We start from the raw sequence: 24,453 nt of genomic DNA on the forward strand, positions 1-24,453 counted from the left end.
CTACTGCACAATTGCACTCATCTCACACACTAGCAAAGTAATGCTCAAAATTCTCCAAGCCAGGCTTCAGCAATACATGAACAGTGGACTTCCAGATGTTCAAGCTGGTTTTCGAAAAGGCAGAGGAACCAGAGATCAAATTGCCAATATCCACTGGATCATAGAAAAAGCAGTAGAGTTCCAGAAAAACATCTATTTCTGCTTTATTGACTATGCCAAAGCCTTTAACTGTGTGGGTCACAATAAACTGGAAAATTCTGAAAGAGATGGGAATACCAGACCACCTGACCTGCCTCCTGAGAAACCTGTATACAGGTCAGGAAGCAACAGTTAGAACTGGACATGGAATAACAGACTGGTTCCAAATAGGAAAAGGAGTACGTCAAGGCTGTATATTGTCACCCTGCTTATTTAACTTATATGCAGTGTCCATTATGAGAAACGCTGGGCTGGAAGAGGCACAAGCTGGAATCCAGATTGCCGGGAGAAATATCAATAACCTCAGATATGCAGATGACACCACCCTTATGGCAGAAAGTGAAGAGGAACTAAAAAGCCTCTTGATGAAAGTGAAAGAGGAGAGTGAAAAAGTTGGCTTAAAGGTCAACATTCAGAAAACGAAGATCATGACATCTGGTCCCATCACTTCATGGGGTAGATGGGGAAACAGTGGAAACAGTGGCAGACTTTATTTATTTATTTATTTTTTTTAGTGGCAGACTTTAATTTTTGGGCTCCAAAATCACTGCGGATGGTGACTGCAGGCATGAAATTAAAAGACGCTTACTCCTTGGAAGAAAAGTTATGACCAACCTAGATAGCATATTCAAAAGCAGAGACATTACTTTGCCAACAAAGGTCGGTCTAGTCAAGGCTATGATCTTTCCAGTGGTCATGTGTGGATGTGAGATATGGACTGTAAAGAAAGCTGAGCGCTGAAGAATTGATGCTTTTGAACTGTGGTGTTGGAGAAGACTCTTGAGAGTCCCTTGGACTGCAAGGAGATCCAACCAGTCCATCCTAAAGGAGATCAGTCCTGGGTGTTCATTGGAAGGACTAATGCTGAAGCGGAAACTCTTATACTTTGGCCACCCCACGCGAAGAGCTGACTCATTGGAAAAGACCCGGGTGGTGGGAAAGATTGAAGGTGGGAGAAGGGGACAACAGAGGATGAGATGGCTGGATGGCATCACCGACTTGATGGACATGGGTTTGGGTGAACTCTGGGAGTTGGTGATGGACAGGGAGGCCTGGCATGCTGTGATTCCTAGGGTCACAAAGAGTTGGCCACGGCTGAGCGATTGAACTGAACTGAATTTATGATTGATTTCTTAGAACTCTGCTCATACTTGAAAATTTGAGGAAGGTGAAAAAATTTAACCTACAAATTGTTTACAGTGTTTGAATACTTTATGAATATTGCATTTAACAATCAATGAAGTATGACTATGTTGATTAAATATTTATTCACTTCAATTTGTGGTTTTCTTTTGGTATTTTGGAACCAACTCTTTTTTTTTTTTAAGATTTCAAATATTTCTTTGGTGCTTAAAAAGTCTGAAGGTCATACACTCTGTGCCTGTTGTGTCTCATGGTTAAAATGTCACAGGGCCCTACAGCATTTTGGGTTCCTGGCTTTGGGCTCTTTACAAACCTGTTTCTGCATCACATCCTTCCATTGGGGGCATTTCCCTACCATTCTGATCTCAGTTTAGATGTCACCCTATCCAAGACGGTTTTCTTGATCACTCACTGAAAAATAATCATCCAGTCACACTATTTCACTTCTCACTGTAGCATGTTCATTACCACTAGCTGACATTATTCTTCTAATAACATCTAGAATCTAATAGATAGACTTATTCTAAATCTGTTGATTTACTGATGTACCAGTCTACCCATCTATATATCAATCAACTGATTGTCCACCCCTACTGGAATGTAACGTCAGAGATATTGTCAGTCTAATCATATCCACGCCCGCACTATTTAACATAGGGTCTGATACATAGTAAGTGCTCAATAAATTTTTGTGGCTTTATTGAGATGATAGTGAAGATCACTGCACACCTTTACTAGCTCATATGTTTCCCAAGTACTGTGATGGTTTGAGGAAAAGACATAGAATGGTGTGATTCCTGGAATAACAGCCCCCTAAAGAGGTCCACATTAGGATCCTGGGAACCTGTGAGTTTGTGAAGTTACAGGGCAAAGGGGAATTAAAGTTGATCATCATCTGACCCTACAACGAGATTATCCAGGGTGAGCCTAATATAATCACAAGGGTCCTTTCAAGCAGAAAAGTGAGGCCAGCAGGGAGGTCAGAGGGATGCGGACGGACTGAGCACCCATTGCTGACTTTGAAGGTAAAGGAGGGGGGCTGAGGAGTGTGTGTGGCTTCCGCAGACTGAAAAAGGCAAAGAAATGGATTCTCCTGAAAGCCTCCTTATAGGCCTTTCTTTTCACTCAGTGAGACTCATTTCAGACTTCTGACCTCTAGAACTGTAAGATAATACGTCTGTATTGTTTAAGGCACTCACATTTGTGGTGATTTGTTATTTGCAGCAATATAAAACTAATAACATAGGTGGTTCTGTTATTGTCACAGAGGAAGACATGGAGGCCCATCCTTGAGAGGCCCTTTATTCAAGGTCATTTGGGCATTTAGTATCAGCTCAAGCTAGATTCCCATTGGTCAGAGTGCGTTTCAGTCCTGTGAGTATTTGTTCCACTTGCCTATCACTTTATAACCAACCAACCCAAAGCACAGGGGCTTAAAACCATACCCTATTATCTTTAAGCTTTTCTTCTTACAAGGACTTTTGCAGGAGGATGGGATAATCAGGGGCTTCTCAGGTGGCCCAGTGGTAAAGAATCCCCCTGCAAAGCAGGAGACGCAGGACACATGGGCTTGATCCCTGGGTCAGGAAGATCCCCTGGAGGAGGAAATGGCAACCCACTCCAGTATTCTTGCCTGGAGAACTCTGTGGTCAGAAAAGTCTGGTGAACCACAGTCCATGGGGTCACAAAGAGTTGGACACAGCTGAGCCACTAACACTTTCTTGCTATTTTGAGGTGGTACCCGCAAGAGGACAGTTACTAGTAAACAGTCAGAATGAAAGAGGGTTGAGATATTTTTGGGGCCAATACCAAGTTCATTTCTTCTGGCTCAAGGAGAGGGTTCAGTTCAGTTCAGTCGCTCAGTCGTGTCCGACTCTTGGTGAGCCCATGAATCGCAGCACGCCAGGCCTCCCTGTCCATCACCAACTCCCGGAGTTCACTCAGACTCACGTCCATCGAGTCAGTGGTGCCATCCAGCCATCTCATCCTCTGTTGTCCCCTTCTCCTCCTGCCCCCAATCCCTCCCAGCATCAGAGTCTTTTCCAATGAGTCTATTCTTCGCATGAGGTGGCCAAAGTACTGGAGTTTCAGCTTTAGCATCATTCCTTCCAAAGAAATCCCAGGGCTGATCTCCTTCAGAATGGACTGGTTGGATCTCCTTGCAGTCCAAGGGACTCTCAAGAGTCTTCTCCAACACCACAGTTCAAAAGCATCAATTCTTCGGTGCTCAGCCTTCTTCACAGTCCAACTCTCACATCCATACATGACTACTGGAAAACCATAGCCTTGACTAGACGGACCTTAGTCAACAAAGTAATGTCTCTGCTTTTGAATATGCTATCTAGGTTGGTCATAAGTTTTCTTCCATGGAGTAAGCGTCTTTTAATTTCATGGCTGCAGTCACCATCTGCAGTGATTTTGGAGCCCCCCAAAATAAAGTCTGCCACTGTTTCCACTGTTTCCCCATCTATTTCCCATGAAGTGATGGGACCAGATGCCATGATCTTCGTTTTGAATGTTGAGCTTTAAGCCAACTTTTTCACTCTCCCTTTCACTTTCATCAAGATGCTTTTTAGCTCCTCTTCACTTTCTGCCATAAGGGTAGTGTCATCTGCATATCTGAGGTTATTGATATTTCTCCTGGCAATCTGGATTCTAGCTTGTGTTTCTTCCAGTCCAGCGTTTCTCATGATGTACTCTGCATATAAGTTAAATAAGCAGGGTGACAATATACAGCCTTGACGTACTTCTTTTCCTATTTGGAACCTGTTGTTCCATGTCTGTTGTTTCATATCCAGTTCTTTTTTTTTTTTTTTTTCAGGGGAAAGCGCGAACGCAGTCCCCCACTACCACAAATTATGCAGTCGAGTTTCCCACATTTGGGGAAATCGCAGGGGTCAGCACATCCGGAGTGCAATGGATAAGCCTCGCCCTGGGAAAACCACCTTCGTGATCATGGTATCTCCCCTGCCAGGTAAGTATTATATCCAGTTCTAACTGTTGCTTCCTGACCTGCACACAGATTTCTCAAGAGGCAGGTCAGGTGGTCTGGTATTCCCATCTCTTTCAGAATTTTCCACAACTTATTGTGATCCACACAGTCGAAGGCTTTGGCATAGTCAATAAAGCAGAAATAGATGTTTTTCTGGAACTCTCTTGCTTTTTCCATGATCCAGCAGATATTGGCAATTTGATCTCTGGTTCCTCTGCCTTTTCGAAAACCAGCTTGAACATCAGGAAGTTCACAGTTCACGTATTGCTGAAGCCTGGCTTGGAGAATTTTGAGCATTACTTTACTAGCGTATGAGATGAATGCAATGGTGTGGTAGTTTGAGCATTCTTTGGCATTGCCTTTCTTTGGAATTGGAATGAAAACTGACCTTTTCCAATCTTGTGGCCACTGCTGAGTTTTCCAAATTTGCTGGCATATTGAGCGCAGCACTTGCACAGCATCATCTTTCAGGATTTAAAATAGCTCAGCTGGAATTCCATACCTCCACTAGCTTTGTTCGTAGTGATGTTTTCTAAGGTCCACTTGACTTCACATTCCAGGATGTCTGGCTCTAGATGAGTGATCACACCATCGTGATTATCTGGGTCGTGAAGATCTTTTTTGTACAGTTCTTTTGTGTATTCTTGCCACCTCTTCTTAATATCTTCTGCTTCTGTTAGGTCCAGACCATTTCTGTCCTTTATCGAGCCCATCTTTGCATGAAATGTTCCCTTGGTATCTCTAATTTTCTTGAAGAGATCTCTAGTCTTTCCCATTCTATTGTTTTCCTCTATTTCTTTGCATTGATAGCTGAGGAAGGCTTTCGTATCTCTCCTTGCTATTCTCTGGAACTCTGCATTCAGATGCTTATATCTTTCCTTTTCTCCTTTGCTTTTCGCCTCTCTTCTTTTCACAGCTATTTGTAAGCCTCCCCAGACGGCCATTTTGCTTTTCTGCATTTCTTTTCCATGGGGATGGTCTTGATCCCTGTCTCCTGTACAATGTCACGAACCTCATTCCGTAGTTCATCAGGCACTTTATCAGATCTAGGCCCTTAAATCTGTTTCTCACTTCCACCGTATAATCATAAGGGATTTGATTTAGGTCATACCTGAATGGTCTAGCAGTTTTCCTTACTTTCTTCAATTTAAGTCTGAATTTGGTAATAAGGAGTTCATGATCTGAGCCACAGTCAGCTCCTGGTCTTGTTTTTGCTGACTGTAGAGAGCTTCTCCATCTTTGGCTGCAAAGAATATAATCTAGCAGGGCATATAGAGAGAAGACTTGGCCCCAGTTCCCTTTGTACTTCCTGGCTTTAGCTCATATGTGCCTGAGGCATGCCTAGGATCTGACTCTTCACCTAGAAGCAGCAAAGAGCACTCCCCACCCAATAATCAGAAACACATTGGATTTTCTCTTTAAAAGAGTCATACTGTTCCATTGTATTCATTGATAACCATGAGAAGAACACCACAAAGCATGCTGGATTCTAATGGTAATCCCTCCCTGCCTTCTCTCTCCACCTGTCACTTACGGATCAATATCAGTGCTTTGCAGACAGCAACCCGGAATGGCCATGCATTACTTGTCAGGTTTCTTAATGAGAATGTTGATCTGCACCAGAAGATGGCAGTGAATCTATTGCGATAACATGGACTTTGATCCCAGCTCTGAGAGGCTTGGCTGTAAGCTGCTGCTTGCAGATACGCTTGGGAGAGGGAGGGGAGGAACAGGTGACCACAAAGGAGGAATTCTTTCTGGGAGGGCTGACCAACTCCTTTTGCAGACTGAGTTTTAATCATGAGAAATAGAATCTGAGGTCTGAATTTTAGAAAGTTGTTGCAGTTCCTGAACAAAATGAAATCTTTGTGTTTTAAATATTTATATTTGCCGCAGTTAAACTTTCTCATGTGTCTGGAGATGCCATTCTTGTATTAAATTTATCAGTCTGGGAAAATGATGACGCTGCTGTTAATAGGAAGGAGAAGGATTATTTTTCCCCCTTCACTGACCGATTTTGTTTTTCTTTTGAAAGTCAGCCATTTGTACTGATTTAGGTTTTCTGAAGTTGGCCCTGGCAGAATTAACAAAGGCCATTTGTGCTGGAATTAGATGCTATTTTTCACCCTACTTTCATTTCTCCTGGGAGAATATTCTTTGCTCTGATTTTGCTTAAGCCATTGCCATTTATTATATTAACTGGAGAGAAGGGATGTGATTTAAACCAGGATTGGTAGTTTTTGGAAAATGGCATGAGAGACTCTGAATTTGCCTGTTCTATCCAAGGATGTTTGGATGGAAGGGTTTGGGGCCACAGCAAGGCTGGTAGTCCCAGCAGGAAGGGCCCTCCCTATGTCCCTGGGATTAGGGATCTGTTCTTTTTTTTCATGCTTGGTGTCATAGAGACCAGGTCCTCCCAGAGCAGAAGAGGTCTGTGTGGAAAGCCTGCCCCTCCACCCCATCTGTCTCCTACTGCCCTTGCTCACCCTTGGACAGTCTGATGCACACAGCTTTAGGTCCTATCTGCCCCTCCTTTCCTCCTCCTCTGAGTACCGCTGCGTTCTTTGCTCAATCACTACACCTTTCTTCCATCCATCTACCCCTGTGGGAAGGAGGCTGGTGTTGATGTTGGAGTCAGGAGGATCTGGGTTCGAATCCTGTCTCTGCCACTTCCTAGCTCAGATACCTCAGGAGGTGATTTAGCCTCTGAATTGATAGCTTAGGTGATTCAGGAGCTCCAAAGAAGATTTAGCTTTTGGGCCAGGCACCAGGCTTGATCACTAAAGAGTTTCTGTGTAGCAGAGTTTTATTAAAGTATAAAAAGGGGCAGAGAAAGCTTCTGACATAGACATCTGAAGGGGGGCAGAGAGTGCCCCCCTTGCCAGCGTTCAGTTCAGTTCAGTTCAGTTGCTCAGTCGTGTCCGACTCTTTGCGACCCCATGAATCGCAGCACGCCAGGCCTCCCAGTCCATCACCATCTCCCAGAATTCACTCAGACTCATGTCCATCGAGTCCGTGATGCCATCCAGCCATCTCATCCTCGGTCGTCCCCTTCTCCTCCTGCCCCCAATCCCTCCCAGCATCAGAGTCTTTTCCAGTGAGTCAACTCTTCGCATGAGGTGGCCAAAGTACTGGAGCTTCAGCTTTAGCATCATTCCTTCCAAAGAAATCCCAGGGCTGATCTCCTTCAGAATGGACTGGTTGGATCTCCTTGCAGTCCAAGGGACTCTCAAGAGTCTTCTCCAACACCACAGTTCAAAAGCATCAATTCTTCAGCGCTCAGCCTTCTTCACAGTCCAACTCTCACATCCATACATGACCACAGGAAAACCATAGCCTTGACTAGATGGACCTTAGTTGGCAAAGTAATGTCTCTGCTTTTGAATATGCTATCTAGGTTGGTCATAACTTTTCTTCCAAGGAGTAAGCATCTCTTGATTTCATGGCTGCAGTCACCATCTGCAGTGATTTTGGAGCCCCAAAAATAGAGTCTGACACTGTTTCCACTGTTTCCCCATCTATTTCCCAGGAAGTGATGGGACTGGATGCCATGATCTTTGTTTTCTGAATGTTGAGCTTTAAGCCAACTTTTTCGCTCTCCTCTTTCACTTTTCTCAAGAGGCTTTTTAGTTCCTCTTCACTTTCTGCCATAAGGGTAGTGTCCTCTGCATATCTGAGGTTATTGATATTTCTCCCAGCAATCTCGATTCCAGCTTGTGCTTCTTCCAGTCTACTTTTTAATTATTACAGAGAATCAAAAGAATGCCTCAAGGTTGTAAAGATCTTATTAGACGCACTCCCACAATTTACATTTTAAAATGACAGGATTAGAACTAACAATCTAAAGATTTTACCAGACCTACTCCCATGATATACATTTTAAGATAACAGGATTAGTCAGAAGGTTTTCCAGAAGGAGAAACTGTCCTCAAGCAGGATACATTGTTGTTATATAATCCTTAGGACAGAGTTTAAGCTGAGTTGTTTGTTGTGTAATCATCAATTCTGGGTTTAAAGAAAAAAACCTTTTATGTGACTAAGACTAAGGAATGTAGAGAAAAAGAAAAAGACTTTGTGCTTTCCTCCTCCTTGAGAATTCCAGGCCCCTATCTCGTCTTCAAGAGCCGGAGTCCCTTCTCTCCTCCTCAGGGACCCGGACTTCTCAACCTGCCTAGGAATTGACTCTCTCAGTATGTAAAGTGTGGAATAGAAAACCTAACTGCTGGGGTGGTTGTGAATGAAAAGCTGTCAGCCTCTAAACAATATTAACTGTTGGGGATATGAGAATATTAACTGTATGGATGTGAGAGTTGGCTATAAAGAAAGCTGAGCACTGAAGAATTGATGCTTTTGACCTGTGGTGTTGGAGAAGACTCTTGAGAGTCCCTTGGACTGCAAGGAGATCCAACCAGTCCATTCTGAAGGAGATCAGTCCTGAATATTCATTGAAAGCACTGATGCTGACGCTGAAACTCCGATACTTTGGCCACCTGATGCAAAGAACTGACTCACTGGAAAAGACCCTGATGCTGGGAAAGACTGAAGGTGGGAGGGGCAGGGGATGACAGAGGATGGAGGTTGGATGGCATCACTGACGCAATGGGCATGAGTTTGAGCAAGCTCTGTGAGATGGTGCAGGACAGGGAAGCCTGGTGTGCTGCAGTCCGTGGGGTCCCAAAGAGTTGGACACGACTGAGCGACTGAACTGAAGTGAACTACTGGGGACGCGAGTGTGTAGTAGTAGCATCAGGAGGATGTGTTGTGTGTGCCTTCCTGATGCTGACTGACGTCATCGTCTCTGCTTGAGCAGCACCGCGCCGTCCTCTTCGCTCACCCTCGAGGCATCTGCACCCCTTCTCGCCACTCTCTCTCCTCTCAGCTCAGCTCCTGTGGTCCCCAGGCTCTCCCTGCACCCTCTTCCCTGCTCTGTCCACCCTGTGCCCCAACCCCGCCCTCCCCACTAGCTGCCCCTCACCTCACTCTCACACCTTAGCTGTGTTCTCCTCGCCTTTTCCCTCTTTGCGGCTGCCTTGTCCACCCCCAGGGAGGTGTTTTCTCTGGAGCCTCCGGGACCAGGGGCAGCTGGGTGGGAGTGAGGCAGCGAGAGGCTGTGTGTGAGTGTGGAGGCGGGCACTGAGCTTGCCAGAGCTGGTAAGGAGCCTGCGGTGGAGGTGACCAGTGCTTGGCTGGGAAGACAGGCATTTTAGCCACAACGAGGGAGGAAAGCAGACACAGTGAATACACGGTGGCCAGACTACACAGGTGGGAGGGCTGAGCATGGACCCTTGGTGAAGAGGGTGTTAGTCCCACAACCCACTCTAGGGAGAAAAAGCCCTAGTTCAAGGCAAGTCAGGAAGTATGGACTATGACTGCTGTTTCCTCCTTGTGGTAATTCCTACTGCACTTTAGCTCGTTGAAGGCTCTGAGAAGTCCCGCAATTAAGCTATTCAGTAGTTTCTTAGTCTTCATATTTGAGCTCAGATGTCAGTTCTTCAGGAAAGTGTTTTTTTCTGACCTCCGGAAAGTTCGGCCTGCCCCCACATATGCTATCTTACCACTCTGCAGATTTCCTCCGAGGTACTTAACACAATTAGTAACCGCATATTTATTTTGTGACTTAAAAAAAAAATCAGCGTCTCCTTGCTGGGCCATGTTCACCATTGAACCCCTTGTTCTTGTTCAGTCGCTCAGTCGCGTCCGACTCTTTGTGATCCAATTGCCTGCAGCACACCAGGCTTCCCTGTCCTTCACTATCTCCCAGAGCTTGCTCAGACTCATGTCCACTGAGTCAGTGATGCCACCCAACCGTCTCATCCTCTGTCCTCCCTTTCTCTTCCACCTTCCATCTTTCCCAGCACCAGGGTCTTTTCCAGTGAGTCAGCTCTTCATATCAGGTGACCAAAGTATTGGAGTTTCAGCTTCAGCATCAGTCCCTCCAGTGAAAATTCAGGTCCGATTTCCTTTAGGATTGACAGATTTGATCTTGCTGTCTAAGGGACTCTCAAGAGCCTTCTCCCGCACCCCAGTTAGAAAGCATCAGTTCTTCAGTGCTCAGCCTTTTTTATGGTCCAACTCTCATATCCATACATGACTACTGGAAAAGCCAGTTTCCATTCATTCATAGGCCAGGCTCTTTTTCGGGATGCTGACTAAACTGCTAGTGTCCTGAAAAGAGCCTGGCTAATAGTAGGTGCTCAGAATCAAGTTCTAGAATAAATGATGCAGGAGGGTGGGTTGCCGGTGAGCAGGTTAGCTGTGCGGCCTTGGCAGGCAAATGATTGCTGAAGACTTGCTGAGGGCTCACCACCATGCTGGGCAGTGCCAGTGTTCAGGGGATTATCTGCTGAAATGAGTCACTTTTTGATCTGAACGTTGAAGCCAGGATTTTTTGAATTTGACATTGTCATTTGTTTCTGCAGCCTAAGGCGTCCCCTCTTCATTTAGCTGTTCTCAACAACCTTGTCACAGTGGTGAACAGCATGACGTTGATATCTTAAATCAGGTAAGCCAGCAAGTTAGAACCTGGACAGTCAATTTTCTTGTTTCAACTCAGTGTGTTTGGGGGTAGTTTTGATCAAGTTCAAGGTTCCTGGGAGGAACAGGCCCATTTATTTTCTATCCCTTTCCTCCTCTCACCCTCACTCCCACTTGCACACACATATTTTGTCTTTTGCAAACACACAGCTGGGATTCAGCCAGTGTGTTATTAAACTGTTCACATTTAACAGGCCCAGTGCTTCGGATAGATAAACTGTAGCTCGGCAGTAAATCACCAGAGCCTCTTTAAATCAAAAGCTACTCCCCCAGTGTGAAATGTTGTAGTTGGCAGGCAACCCTTTTCACCCAGAAGGAAGCTTTGTTTCTGTATGACAGACAGTAAATGTATCTTCTTTTTGCCAAAAGAGACCTCTTGAAAGAAATTTTTTTAAATCACCATGAATTCAGTCATTGGAGCAGAACCAAATGCTCCATAGAAGGCATCCATCTCTGGCTAGAAATGGAAATGTTGAGGTGGAAGAATTAAGAGGATGGGGGTGGGTGCTGTCTGCACTGGGCCCTGCTGTGGGATGGGCTGCCCTCCTCCAGAGGCCAGGAGTGGGAAGGAAAACTCTCAGAGAGAGGCGTCTTAAGCCATGGGCCTCGGGACCTCTCCCTCCTTCCTGGCTGCCCCCTCAAGGTCAGGAGCGGCCATGATTGGTGAGGCTGCCTGCGCTTACCCACTGGGTAGTCCTTGGTTTCCTCATCTGTGAAGCCGGAGCACTGATGCCCACCTCTGCTCCAGCGCCAACCTGTGAGGTCACTGGTGCCCTGAGCTGAATGGGGACTTAACTCCCTGTCCGTCCCTTCCTTCCCCAGGGACCATTCTCCTCCGTGGTCTTTTACTATCCCAAAAGTGAGGGGGAAGAAAAATCCCCCTTGTTATTAAACATACATGTGTGTTCAGCTATGTTAATGCCCCAGATCTTTTCTTATGGGCAGCATCTTTCTCTCCACAAGGACAGAACTCACAAGTGGTTCTGGTTTCACTAGCTCTACTCCAGTGAACGAGGCTTGCTAGACTGCCACCCAGGGTATCAAACTCTTCATCATTGATGGTTTTTGTTGGACTAGGAATACACACAGTGTATAAAAGGAAGAAAACATAAATAAGCTAAAAACTTACAATTTGGTTCTAATCCTTCCAAAGAAAGAGAGCTCTCTTAATATTTTGGCGCATTTCCTGCCCTGTAGCCTTCTAGCAGTTTTGCCATAGGGAGGTTTTATGAGTATTTGGTGTGTGGCACTTGTCTCTGTTCCATGTTGGTATAGACTTTTGATCAGTCTGTCAGTGTAAGTTCCAAATCTTAGATAATGAGCCTCCAGAGGGGCACACTGCTGCCTAAAAGTGGGTCTTCAGTGAGTGCTTTTTGATATTAATTCTGTTAACATCCCAAGCAGGTTGGCCCTGTGCTCTTGAAGGAAGAGTCCTGGACTGGATGGTACTGCCCAGCTGTGTGACACTGAGGAAGTCGCTTCCTCCCTCTGGTTTAGGAGTTGGGCTGGATCGCAACCAGTGTTCCTTTCTGTGTTAATATTTTAGAAATGTCTTCACATCAGAATTTCTTTTGGTGGGAGGTATAAGATGGGTGATTTTCTTGTGATTTCATCTATTTCTCTGAGACACTCTTGTCCTTTTTGTATTATTACTGGTTATTTCAGTTAATTATTAATGGCTATTTCAGAAAGGAATTAAAAGCTGACACTCCTTTTATACACTATAATGTAGGAAATTTGCAAAATAGAGAAAAGCATCAAGAAGGCAATAAAAATAACCTCTAATCCCTCCATCTAGATGTTATCATTCTTAACATCACCAATGCATTTTCTTCTCTTTCTCTATTTTTATATATAAATTGAGCTCAGCTAGATAGTGTTTTTTTCCTAAGGTGTTAAATGTTACAAGCACTTTTTCATTTTTACAAATCTCTGAAATTATTTTTTATTGTGGCAAAATAGATGTAAGATTTTGGTGGCATGAAGCATATTGACCATGTACATAACTCTCACACTGTTTCCAGAGCTTTATCTTTCCTGAACTGAAACTCCATACTCATTAAACAGTAATTCCTTATTCCCTCCTCCTTGACACACCATTTCACCGTATCTCTATGAACTTACTACTGTACGTATCCCTTATTGAAATTATTTTAAAAAGTCGTTTGTGATGGTTGCCTACTTTTCCAATATGTGCATATACCATAATTTATCTCATGAGTCTCCTTATTAAGCATGCAACTTCCTTTCAATCTTTCATTGTTGTAAATAACACAGCAATTAATATCTCCTGCTCCTGTTTAAAAATAAGTTAGCTTATCTGTTTTCCCTTATGCCTGTGGAGGACACATTTGCTTTCCTGTGTCTTTTCATTATGCAACTTTCTTCTCTCTTTAACGTGTTTGAATTATATTTTTGAAATTTCTCATGGCTTCATCATCAGTCCTTCCAATGAACACCCAGGACTGATCTCCTTTAGGATGGACTGGTTGGATCTCCTTGCGGTCCAAGAGACTCTCAACAGTCTTCTCCAACACCACAGTTCAAAAGCATCAATTCTTCGGTGCTCAGCTTTCTTCACAGTCCAGCTCTCACATCCATATGACCAAACGGACCTTTGTTGGCAAAGTAATGTCTCTGCTTTTGAATATGCTATCTAGGTTGGCCATATCTTTCCTTCCAAGGAGTAAGCGCCTTTTAATTTCATGGCTGCAATCACCATCTGCAGTGATTTTGGAGCCCAAAAAAATAGTCTGACACTGTTTCCCCATCTATTTGCCATGAAGTGATGGGACCAGATGCCATGATCTTCGTTTTCTGAATGTTGAGCTTTAAGCCAACTTTTTCACTCTCCTCTTTCACTTTCATCAAGAGGCTTTTTAGTTCTTTCTGCCATAAGGGTGGTGTCATCTGCGTATCTGAGGTTACTGATATTTCTCCCGGCAATCCTGATTCCAGCTTGTGCTTCTTTCAGCCCAGAGTTTCTCAAGATGTACTCTGCATATAAGTTAAATAAGTAGGGTGACAATATACAGCCTTGACACACTCCTTTTCAATTTGGAACCAGTCTGTTGTTCCATGTCCAGTTCTAACTGTTGCTTCCTGACCTGCATACAGGTTTCTCAAGAGGCAGGTCAGGTGGTCTGGTATTCAAATAAGGAAGACAAACATATGCTTTCTCATTAATCACTTGTGATTAGAAAAGCTGGATTTAGAAAAGGCAGAGGAACCAAAGATCAAATTGCCCACATCCATTGGATCACTGAAAAAGCAAGAGAGTTCCAGAAAAACATCTATTTTTGCCTTATTGACTACGCCAAAGCCTTTGACTGTGTGGATCACAACAAACTGTGGAAAAACTCTTCAAGAGATGGGAAGCCACCTTACCTGCCTCCTGAGAAATCTATATGCAGATCAAGAAGCAACAGTTAGACATGGAGCAACAGACTGGTTCCAAATTGGGAAAGGAGTAGGTCAAGGCGGTATGATATCACCCTGCTTATAAGGCAGTCAGAAGCATAAACTCCCAGTTACACAATAAATGCGGAGAAGGCAATGGCACCCTACTCCAGAACTCTTGCCTGGAAAATCCCATGGATGGAGGAGCCTGGTCACTAAGAGTCAGACACGACTGAGCAACTTCACTTTCACTTTTCACCTTCATGCATTGGAGAAGGAAATGGCAACCTACTCCAGTGTTCTTGCCTGGAGAATCCCAGGGACAGGGGAGCCTGGTGGGCTGCCGTCTATGGGGTTGCACAGAGTCAGACACGATTGAAGCGACGCAGCAGCAGCAGCAGCAGCAGCAGCAGCAGCAGCAGCAGCAGCAGCAGCAGCAGCAGCAGCAGCAGCAGCAGCAGCGTACATCATGAGAAATGCTGGACTGGATGAAGCACAAGTTGGAATCAAGATTGCCGGGAGAAATATCAACAATCTCAGATATGCAGATGACACCACACTTATGCAGAAAGTGAAGAAGAATTAGAGCCTCTTGACGAAAGTGAAAGAGAAGAGTGAAAAAATTGGCTTAAAACAACATTCAGAAAACTAAGATCATGGCATCTGGTCCCATCACCTCAGAGCAAATATATGCAGAATCAGCCCAAGAATGTTTTGCGGGGCTCCAAAATCACTGCAGATGGTGACTGCAGCCATGAAATTAAAAGACGCTCACTCCTTGGAAGAAAAGATATAACCAACCTAGTACATATTACAAAGCAGAGACACTAACCTGGCCAACAAACGTCCAGCTAGTCAAACACATGCTTTGCCAATAATCATGTATAGGTGTGAGAATTGAACTATATCAGAAGGCTAAGCACTGAAAAATTGATGCTTTTTAACTATAGTGTTGGGAAAGGCTCTTGAGAGTCTCTTAGTAAGAAAACCTAACATCTTAAAAAAAGATCAGTCCTGAATTTTCACCGGAAGGGCAGGTGCTGAAATTGAAATTCCAATAATTTGGCCACATGATGTGAAAAACCGACTTCTTGACAAAGCGAACTTACTAAATTAAAGATAACACGCATTCATTTTCACTTTAATCAGTGGGGAGTCTACCATAATCCCCCCAAACTAGGAAAAAACACACACCTTAACAAACTTATTTTCATTTATTAATGAAAGGAAGTGGTGGATCAGTTGTGTCCAACTCTTTGCAGTCCCATAGATCAAACACAAGTCTCCCACATTATAAACACACACTTCATACTATCCCATCTGACTAACTCTCCTAATGAAACATTACAGTTCTTTCATTAACCAGTACCAGTAGCCTTGTCGAAACAAGGCCTCAAAAAATTAGTTTAAGACTCAGAGTTGTTCCTCTCCACGGAAATCTTTAGTAAAAGGCGAAAGATTTATACGATCTGAAGAGAAACCAGAGTATAACCTACGGCCGCCTAAGTCACAGCTCGGGTAACAGGAACTCCTACATCAGTGAGAGTGACTAGCTAACACCGAGAGCCAGTGCCTGAGCAAAAATCTCTAGATTACTCTGTAAACAAGGGTCTAATTTCAGAACACACAGGTAAAAGAAAATTTGAAGTTTTATAATTTTAAACTTGTACGGTGTGCAGGGCGCGGTGGGTATGCAAATAAGGCAAGTGGGCGGCCTTTCCGCTCCGGAAAGGAAAGTGCTGTGTCGGCGCTAGGGGGCGAAGCGGCGGGCGGCGGGCTGGCATCCACACGCCGCACCGAGCGGAGACCCGGGTTTCAGAGGTTTTGTGTGCGTGTATGTCCGAGTTTGATTTCTGTGACAGACGTTGCTTTTAAGTTGAAAAAGAAAAAAGAAAATAGCAAGTGATTGACACCAAATTCATGAGCGCGGTTCCTGCCTTCGGTGGATTGAGGGTTTTCAAAGTTTGACAATTTCTTTTTTCTTGAACTGCGTGCTGGGCGCAAAGGTGTTTTGTCTGTACCGTGCACGTCCAAGAGGTACACTCTGGAATATTCTGCCGTTTGAGAAAAATTCATAGCCGTGTCCTGTTTAAAATTGGAGCTTTGGATGTGGTTTGGGCTCTAGCTTTCACTCCCTGCTGGTTCCTTTCCTGGAAGGGCAACTAAGATCCCTCAAACTGCGCAGGCCAAAAAAAAAAAAAAAAGGCGCGGGAGCCTGGTGGGCTGCCGTCTATGGGGTCGCACAGAGTCAGACACGACTGAAGCGACTTAGCAGCAGCAGGGTTATTTTGACAAGTTACCAAGTTGAGTAAAAGTGTCACAGACAGCCATTAATTGGGCACCCAAAGCCCAACCTGACCATCCCTTCCCGCGGACCCCAGAGAGGGTGTCCTGGAGGGCCTCCCAGGAGAGAAGGCCGGTGGAGACCAGCAGGAAGAGCCCTGGTGCCTCCTGGGCGTATCTTCCTCATGAAATTTCCCTTCACCCTGCTACCAGGAATTCACAGCTGAATTCAGCAAAAGGGGAAAGCGGTGGGTCCCTACATAATTGGATTTTGAGAGAGAAAAAGAACATTCAGCAAAAAGTGCTGAAAGAGCAGTGCGTTGCTTCTGAAGTCATAGAACTGCAGTGAAAGGGAGCCGCTGGGTCAGTTCTCCCCAGACGAGAGGCAACAGGTGCAGAGACATTACTTTATCAACAAAGGTCTGTCTAGTCAAGGCTATGGTTTTTCCAGTGGTCATGTATGGATGTGAGAGTTGGACTGTGAAGAAAGCTGAGCACCGAAGAATTGATGCTTTTGAACTGTGGTGTTGGAGAAGACTCTTGAGAGTCCCTTGGACTGCAAGGAGATTCAACCAGTCCATTCTAAAGGAGATCAGCCCTGGATGTCCTTTGGAGGGAATGGTGCTAAAGCTGAAACTCCAGTACTTTGGCCACCTCATGCGGAGAATTGACTCATTGAAAAAGACTCTGATGCTGGGACGGGTTGGGGGCAGGAGGAGACGGGGGATGACAGAGGCTTAGATGGCTGGATGGCATCACCAACTCGATGGATGTGAGTTTGAGTGAACTCTGGGAGTTGGTGATGGACGGGGAGGCCTGGCGTGCTGCAATTCATGGGGTCGCAGAGTCGGATATGACTGATCGACTGAACTGAACTGAACTGAACTGTGAGTGTGGACCACAGGTCCACAGAGGAAACTGTCTTCTCAGACTCTCATGTTTATTATCTCCAGCCTTCTGAACAAGGATGAGTGTGTGTGTGTTTTTTGTTTGTTTGTTTGTTTTTGCATTTGGACCTCTAGAGATTTCCTGTAAAGATTCCTTTAAATCAATGGAAGTTCCTCTATTTACGCAGCTGAAGCCAACCTAATGTTGTACCACCAGACTTTGTAAATATCCAAAGATACATGAGTGGCCTCTGAGGCTGTTCCCTTTAGTGTCCCTCTCTCTCCAAACTTTTTGGTCTGAGTACTTATTTTTGATCACTAGGTGGAAGTTAACATATAGAGTCAAAATATCTAGACTACTTAACCCTTAACTTCTCCTGGCTGCTCTAATCTCTCTCCTCTGGAGGGGCCATATATTTTTTACAGCTACAGAGTTGGGAGAAACCTCAGCATATTGCCCAGTGCCCCTCATCTCTGCCGTCCTACCCAATCTCTTCTGGGCCTACTTAAATCCACTTGATTAATAAAAACCTCCTCCCTGTTTGGCCCTCCTCCTGAGCTTGTGGAGTTCCCTCCAAGGCTAATGAGAAGGATTAGTAACTCTGGGCAGGTGTACAGGCTCTCAGTCACTTTCTGTGGATAAGAAACTGGGCAAGAAAGGCCGCTGTGAAGGTGGAGCAGGCTTTCCCATTCAGTGCATTTCATGAGCTCCACAGTACGTTTAAGCTAGTGCACATGTGGTACCAATAATGCATGAGCAGACCCTGAGCTCTGGATCCCGGTTCCCACTGGCTTTGGCTAATATCCTTGACTCCGCTCACAGATCTCAGGCAAAGGACAGACTGTCTCTCCCATGGATGAATCCAGGTTTCTTTAGGAATGGGACTCAGAGACTCCTTCCCTAGATGACCCAGGGGACTCAGGATTTGCTTGTTCTGCATATGGTTCTCATTGCAGCTTCGTTTTAGGATCTCTCAGCTGAACACCTGGCTCTTCACAGTCAGGGTTCCTCAGTCTTTTCCCCAACAAATGGTCAGACTTGGAGGGAGAGGAGCGGGACAGGGAAACTCAGCCACCTGAAGAGATAACAGACAGGAAGGCCAGCAGAAGCTGCAGAAGTGGGGAAGGCACCCCATAAACCTGCTTTGGTCATTGAGCCCCGTCAGCCTATCTGATCCTCCCCACACACAGCTGTCTCCCATGAAAGCATCCAGAGCCCACTGAAAAGGAAGACAGTCCTGGGTTTCATACAAAACAGGCTATGAACATACATCTGCTGCCTTGAATTGAATGGAATTCAGTCGTAGGCCACACTCCCAGGTAGCATGGATCAAACTGGAGTGTCTGACTTCTTCATCCTGCCATTAAATGCTGTTTGATGACGGTTGTCAGCCTGAGGAAACCAGACAGCATTTCACCCTATAATAATTGTTACAACAGCTACCATTCAGTGAGCACTGACCTTGTGCCAGGCTCTTTCCTGAGTGCTCTGTAGTTATTAGGAGAAGGCAATGGCACACCTACTCCAGTACTTTTGCCTGGAAAATCCCATGGATGGAGGAGCCTGGTGGGCTGTGGTCCATGGGGTCGCTAAGAGTCGGATATGACTGAGCGAGACTTCACTTTCAGTTTTCACTTTCATGCATTGGAGAAGGAAATGACAACCCACTCCAGTGTTCTTGCCCTGAGAATCCCGGGGACAGGGGAGCCTGGTGGGCTTCCATCTATGGGGTCGCACAGAGTCGGACACGACTGAAGCGACTTAGCAGCAGCAGCAGCAGCAGCTGTAGTCATTAGCTCATTTGAGCATCCCGGCAATGGCTGCTTTGATGTTGCTACATGGGAATGGCTTAGGGTCGCTGTCTGATTGCAAAGAGGTGAGAGAATGGCTTGCCATTTTGCTCACAGGCAGAGGTATCTGTACATAAGATTGAGGAAGTATGAAAATCATTAACATCAAAGAATGGAGATATTGCTGATAAAAAGAGACGTGGCGGTCAAGACATCCCTCAAAATCATGCCTTGGTGCTACCATGAAATAGGTTTTATTCTTCCCAATGCACAGAGGCAGACACTGAGGACTTCAGCGGTTGGAGGACTTCCTAAACCAACATATTTAATACATGTCCAGACCTCAGCCCAAGTCTGTCTGCTTCCAAGCTATAAAATGTATAGTTGCTCAGTTGTACTTAGAAGAAGTGAAAGAAATTTATAGACTTCATTCGTCAAAAGTTTTCTGTTACTAAGATTGAGGTAAAAAAAATGTGAAAGTTTCCTAAAAGAGATGAAATAAATGAACATTCCTGATTAACTTCTAGAGTCTTCAATGGAGAATGAAGTTCAACAGCACAGTGAAGAGGAGGTCCCATTTGAAATCCAAATGCCAGCCCCACAGAGGATACTGCCTTGTGAAAACAGCCCAGAAAGGGCTACTCCCTAGCGCATGGGCAGTGCCCATGGTCCTCCGAGAAGGGGGACAGTACAGTGTATTGACTGGAGTCACCAGATCTGAATTCAAACCTGGCTCTGTCACCTTCCAGTTTGGGACCTCAGACCAGGTACTCAGTGTCTCTGAGCCTCGACTTCCTCGAATATAAATAAAAATATTTCTTCATTATAGGATTACTATGGGGATTAACAGTTTAAGTCACTCAGCAATGATTTGTTAAGCGTCCCTATGTGCCAAGCTCTAGAGGTCTCACTGAAATAATGTGTGGACACAGCTTTCCTCTGGGCCAAGCACACTGACAAACATTCAGTAAGTGGTGCGTAGTTGCTTCAGTCATGCCCAACTCTGCGACCCCACGGACTGTGTGCAGCCCACCAGGCTCCTCTGTCCATGGGGATTCTCCAGCAAGAATACTGGAGTGGGTTGCCATGCCCTGTCTAGGGGATCTTCCCGACCCAGGGATCAAACCCCCGCCTCTCTTCTGTCTCCTGCATTGTAGGCTGGTTCTTTACCGCTAGAGCCGCTGTAGCTGTGATTATTATTACAATGCTTCTTCTGAAATGAAGAAAATAGAGACAAGTACGGTGCAAGTGCCGTGTATTCCATGGCCCATCGCAGCACCACCCTGGGTCAAGTGCATTCCCAAGAGGCCAGGCCTCCAGAGTAAGATGCGGACGCCCACACAGGGTGGATCCTGCCCACCCCGTGGCCAGGATGAGGGAGTAGAGACTGCTCCTTCATTGCTTCCTGCCTTGCCCACGTGCAGGGGCCGAGGCCAGCGCCAGCACCGATAACTGCCTTCTGCTCTGTGGTCTGCCAGAGTGCGGGAGGAGTCAGCTGCAGGGCCGGTCCGTCTGTGCCGGCTGCTCTGGCAGTTGCAGCAGGGACAGGAAGACAGTGCGATTTAGTGGGGTTTATTTGAGACCCACAGCTAACACACCTCATCAGGCTGGCCCAGGTCGTGCGGGTACCGATCTTGAGTGAGGCGGTCGACGATGCGCACGCTATTGCTCTGAGCGGCAGAGTGGGCGGCATCCATGCAGTCCTAAAGAGGGCCGGGGGAGGGGCGGCCATTACTCTGCAGCCTTCCCCCTCCTGCGCTGTGAGAGAGGGCGTGGGTCCCGGGGTGATCCACATACCTGCCTGCCTCTCGGCTCTCTGGTCCGCTCCAGCTCGAGTCAACATGAGCACACTCTCGAGACTTCCAGACCAGGCTGCAAGGTGAAGTACTGTCAAGCCATGCTTCCTGAAGAAAAGAGAGGAAAGGAACCCATCACTTGAGTGAGCTACACACTATCTCAACCAGCAAAAGCCAGGTGAACACCTAACTGCTGAAGATCAGGAAATGAGAGGGTTCAGTATGCAGCAAAAGTGATATTTCAATTCTATGGGGATAATGAACACATTTAACAGTAATACAGGTACAAGTGATTCATCATCTGGAAAAAAAAATTAAATCCCGTATCATATCATACATACAAAAACAGCAGACAAACAATAAACATACTAGAAGAAAATTTAGATGATAATGTATAGTGTTTTGATTCAAAAGTTATAAAAGGAACAAGTTGATAAGCAAAGTCAGTAAACAAATGATAGATTTTTAAATGTAGCTCAATGCAGATAGTTACTTTCTGTAATATATGAAGTATCCTTGCAAATCTACAGGGACCAAAAAAGGTACTCTATTAAGATATTAGTGGAAATGAAACCATTTCAGTTTAAACAATCTGGCAATATCTATTACAATTTTAAATACAACCAGCAATCCCACTCCCAGGACTCTATCCTGTGAAAATAAATTTCTGGACGTAATGTTATCTAAACAAGGTTACTAACTGCAACCCTTAAAACTGACAAGGTAAGGAAATGTCCATCAACATGGGAATACTGAACAAATCAGGGAACAGTCACACCACATCATGTAGGCATTAAAAGTAATTAATTAGGGCTATAACAGTTGGAGAGATTTCCACTAGGTGGCTAGTCAATGTGGGAAATAAGATGCAGAGAAAATATAATACAATCCCATTCTGTACGAAACAAGCAATGACCAAAAACACTCACATGTGTTTATGCATGTGTCTGTATCTACTGTAGGTGGGTAAGCAGGGGAAGATGGCAGTGTGGGTGTGGTTATATGAGCAAGAGGAAAGCACAGAATAAACACACAGGGCCTACATTACTAAAGGTAGTTACTGGAGAAGAGGAAGCTACGCTAAAAAAGGAAACCCAGAGAAGACTGAAGCCATAAAAAGAATCCACTTGTGTATAAACTATTTAAAATGCGCTCTCTCTATAAAACCATGCACGTGTGTGCGTGCACATACATGTGCGTGAGGGGCTGAGATTCTGCTCAAGACCTACTGACCCGCAGTGATGCTGCGACACTCAGACTTGTGCACCAGATGAGCAGGCAGGAAGCGCGAAAGGAACTAGCTAGCAGTTAGCACTGGTTATCTCAGGAGGAGGGAATGAAGGGCTGTGACTTGGGGAAAATTGAGACCTGAGCCCCAGGCCCCAAGTTTAAGAAGTCTACACAGCAGACATGACGAACATCATCTGTAGACTCAAACAAACTGACCTCAGACTCTGTCTCTGCCACTTCCAAGGTTGCAGTCTTGCTCAGCTTAGCTAACCCTAAGCCTCAGGATCCTTATCTGTAAGTTCATGTGTCTGCTTTTCTATTTCCTTTTACCCCTGTCAATAAATCTATGAATAAGGTCTAAGGATCTTATAATGTGGTGACTCTAGTTGATAAGACTTTTATACAAGTGAAATTTGCTAAGTGCATAGAATTTACATGTTCTCACCAAAAAAAAAAAAAAAGAAATGAGATGGTGAGTGTGTTAAGTAACTAGATGGGAGGAATCTTTTCCCAATGTATACACACTGAATCGTCACTCTGTACAGTTTAAATGTATCACAATTTCATTTTTCAGCTATACCTCCACAAAGCTGAAAAAAAATTCTTAAATAAATCTCTTAAAATGAAGGCAAACAACAATAAAAATAAGAAAACCCACAGGGTTTATAGGGGAAATGAGACAGGCACCCAACACTCAAAAACTCTGTCATTAATACATTTTCATTTTTAAAAATATAGGCTCCTGCTCTGGACTGAATGTTTGTGTCCCTCAATAACTCATATGTTAAGTCAAATCCCCAATGTGATGGATTTGAAAATCATGCCTTTGGGAGCTAATTAGGTCAAGAGAGTGGAACCCTGATGAACGGGATTAGTGCCCTTATAAACAGACACAGAGCTTGACTCCTCACTCTGCTCTCCAGTGAGAGTGAATAAAACCAAAAGTGGCTCTCAGGAGACACTGGAAGTGCTACGATCTTGATTTTGGACTCTGCAGTTTCCAGGTCTGTGAGAAATAAATGTTTGTTGTGGAAACCACCCGGCCTATGGTATATTTCTTACATCAGCCCAATCTAAAACAGACCCTAATAAAAACAGTAGTACAATTGTACGTTAAATGGTTAAGTATGTAAACCAACAAACATGGTACTACATATTAACAAAATCATCTATAACGTCTGTAAATGTGCCGTCCAAAAAGTAAGCCTTCTCAGAACATCTTATTTGCCTCTTGTGATCAATTGTATATGTGAACCTGGAGGACAGTTTGATAAACGTATAGCATACAAATCAATAAACAAGGAATTAGGTTCTGTGGGGGCCTTTCATTTTGAAGTGCATATGCCTTTAGCAGTAATTTGGGCTGCCACTGAAACTGCATTAATGTCTTCTCTTATTTTCAGTAAAGTTCAGGTATGGAGAAGCAAAAAAAAAAAAAAAAAAAAGAACACACCCCAGATTACTGAGATGTAAGCTGGGAAATAAGCAGGTTGACAATACACAGCCTTGACGGACTCCTTTTCCTACTTGGAACCAGTCTGTTGTTCTATGTCCAGTTCTAACTGTTGCTTCATGACCTGCATACAGATTTCTCAAGAGACAGGTCAGGTGGTCTGGTATTCCTATCTCTTCGAGAATTTTCCACAGTTTGTGATGATACACACAGTCAAAGGCTTTGGCATATCAATAAAGCAGAAATAGATGTTTTCCTGGAACTCCCTTGGTTTTTCTATGATCCAATGGATGTTGGCAATTTGATCTCTGGTTCCTCTGCCTTTTCTAAATAATGCTTGAACATCTAGAAGTTCATGGTTCACGTACTGTTGAAGCCTGGCTTGAAGAATTTTGAGCATTACTTTACTAGCGTGTGAGATGAGTGCAATTGTGTGGTAGTTTAAGCACAAGCTGGAATCGAAATTGCTGGGAGAAATATCAATAACCTCATATCTGGAGATGACACCACCCTTACGGCAGAAAGCAAGGAAGAACTAATGAGCCTCTCTATGAAAGTGAAAGATGAGAGTGAAAAAGTTAGCTTAAACTCAACATTTAGCAAACTAAGATCATGGCATCCAGTCCCATCATTTCGTGACAAATAGATGGGGACATAATGGAAACAGTGGCTGACTTTAATTTGGGGGACTCCAAAATCACTGCAGATGGTGATTGCAGCCATGAAATTAAAGATTCTTGCTGCTTG

The 24,453-nt window shown here is 44.6% G+C and overlaps 1 protein-coding gene and 2 non-coding genes across 3 annotated transcripts in view; 1 reads left to right on the forward strand and 2 right to left on the reverse strand.

Moving 5' to 3' along the window:
• Positions 1-24,453, forward strand: part of ANKDD1B (ankyrin repeat and death domain containing 1B) — an 83,420-nt gene that overhangs the window by 40,282 nt on the left and 18,685 nt on the right. The window contains 6 exon segments of the mRNA XM_027972156.3: positions 4,163-4,299; positions 5,759-5,965; positions 10,753-10,810; positions 15,946-16,100; positions 20,817-21,106; positions 23,657-23,666. Of these exon segments, the coding sequence (XP_027827957.1) occupies positions 4,163-4,299; positions 5,759-5,965; positions 10,753-10,810; positions 15,946-16,100; positions 20,817-21,106; positions 23,657-23,666 (857 nt within the window).
• LOC114115947 (U1 spliceosomal RNA) lies at positions 4,160-4,323 on the reverse strand. The gene has a single exon (XR_003590051.1). It is a non-coding gene; the product is annotated as a U1 spliceosomal RNA (small nuclear RNA).
• Positions 15,640-15,755, reverse strand: LOC114115962 (U5 spliceosomal RNA). Its single transcript, XR_003590062.1, has one exon. It is a non-coding gene; the product is annotated as a U5 spliceosomal RNA (small nuclear RNA).

This window comes from Ovis aries, chromosome 7 (genome assembly GCF_016772045.2).
Source record: "Ovis aries strain OAR_USU_Benz2616 breed Rambouillet chromosome 7, ARS-UI_Ramb_v3.0, whole genome shotgun sequence".
Classification (NCBI taxonomy): Eukaryota; Metazoa; Chordata; class Mammalia; order Artiodactyla; family Bovidae; genus Ovis; species Ovis aries.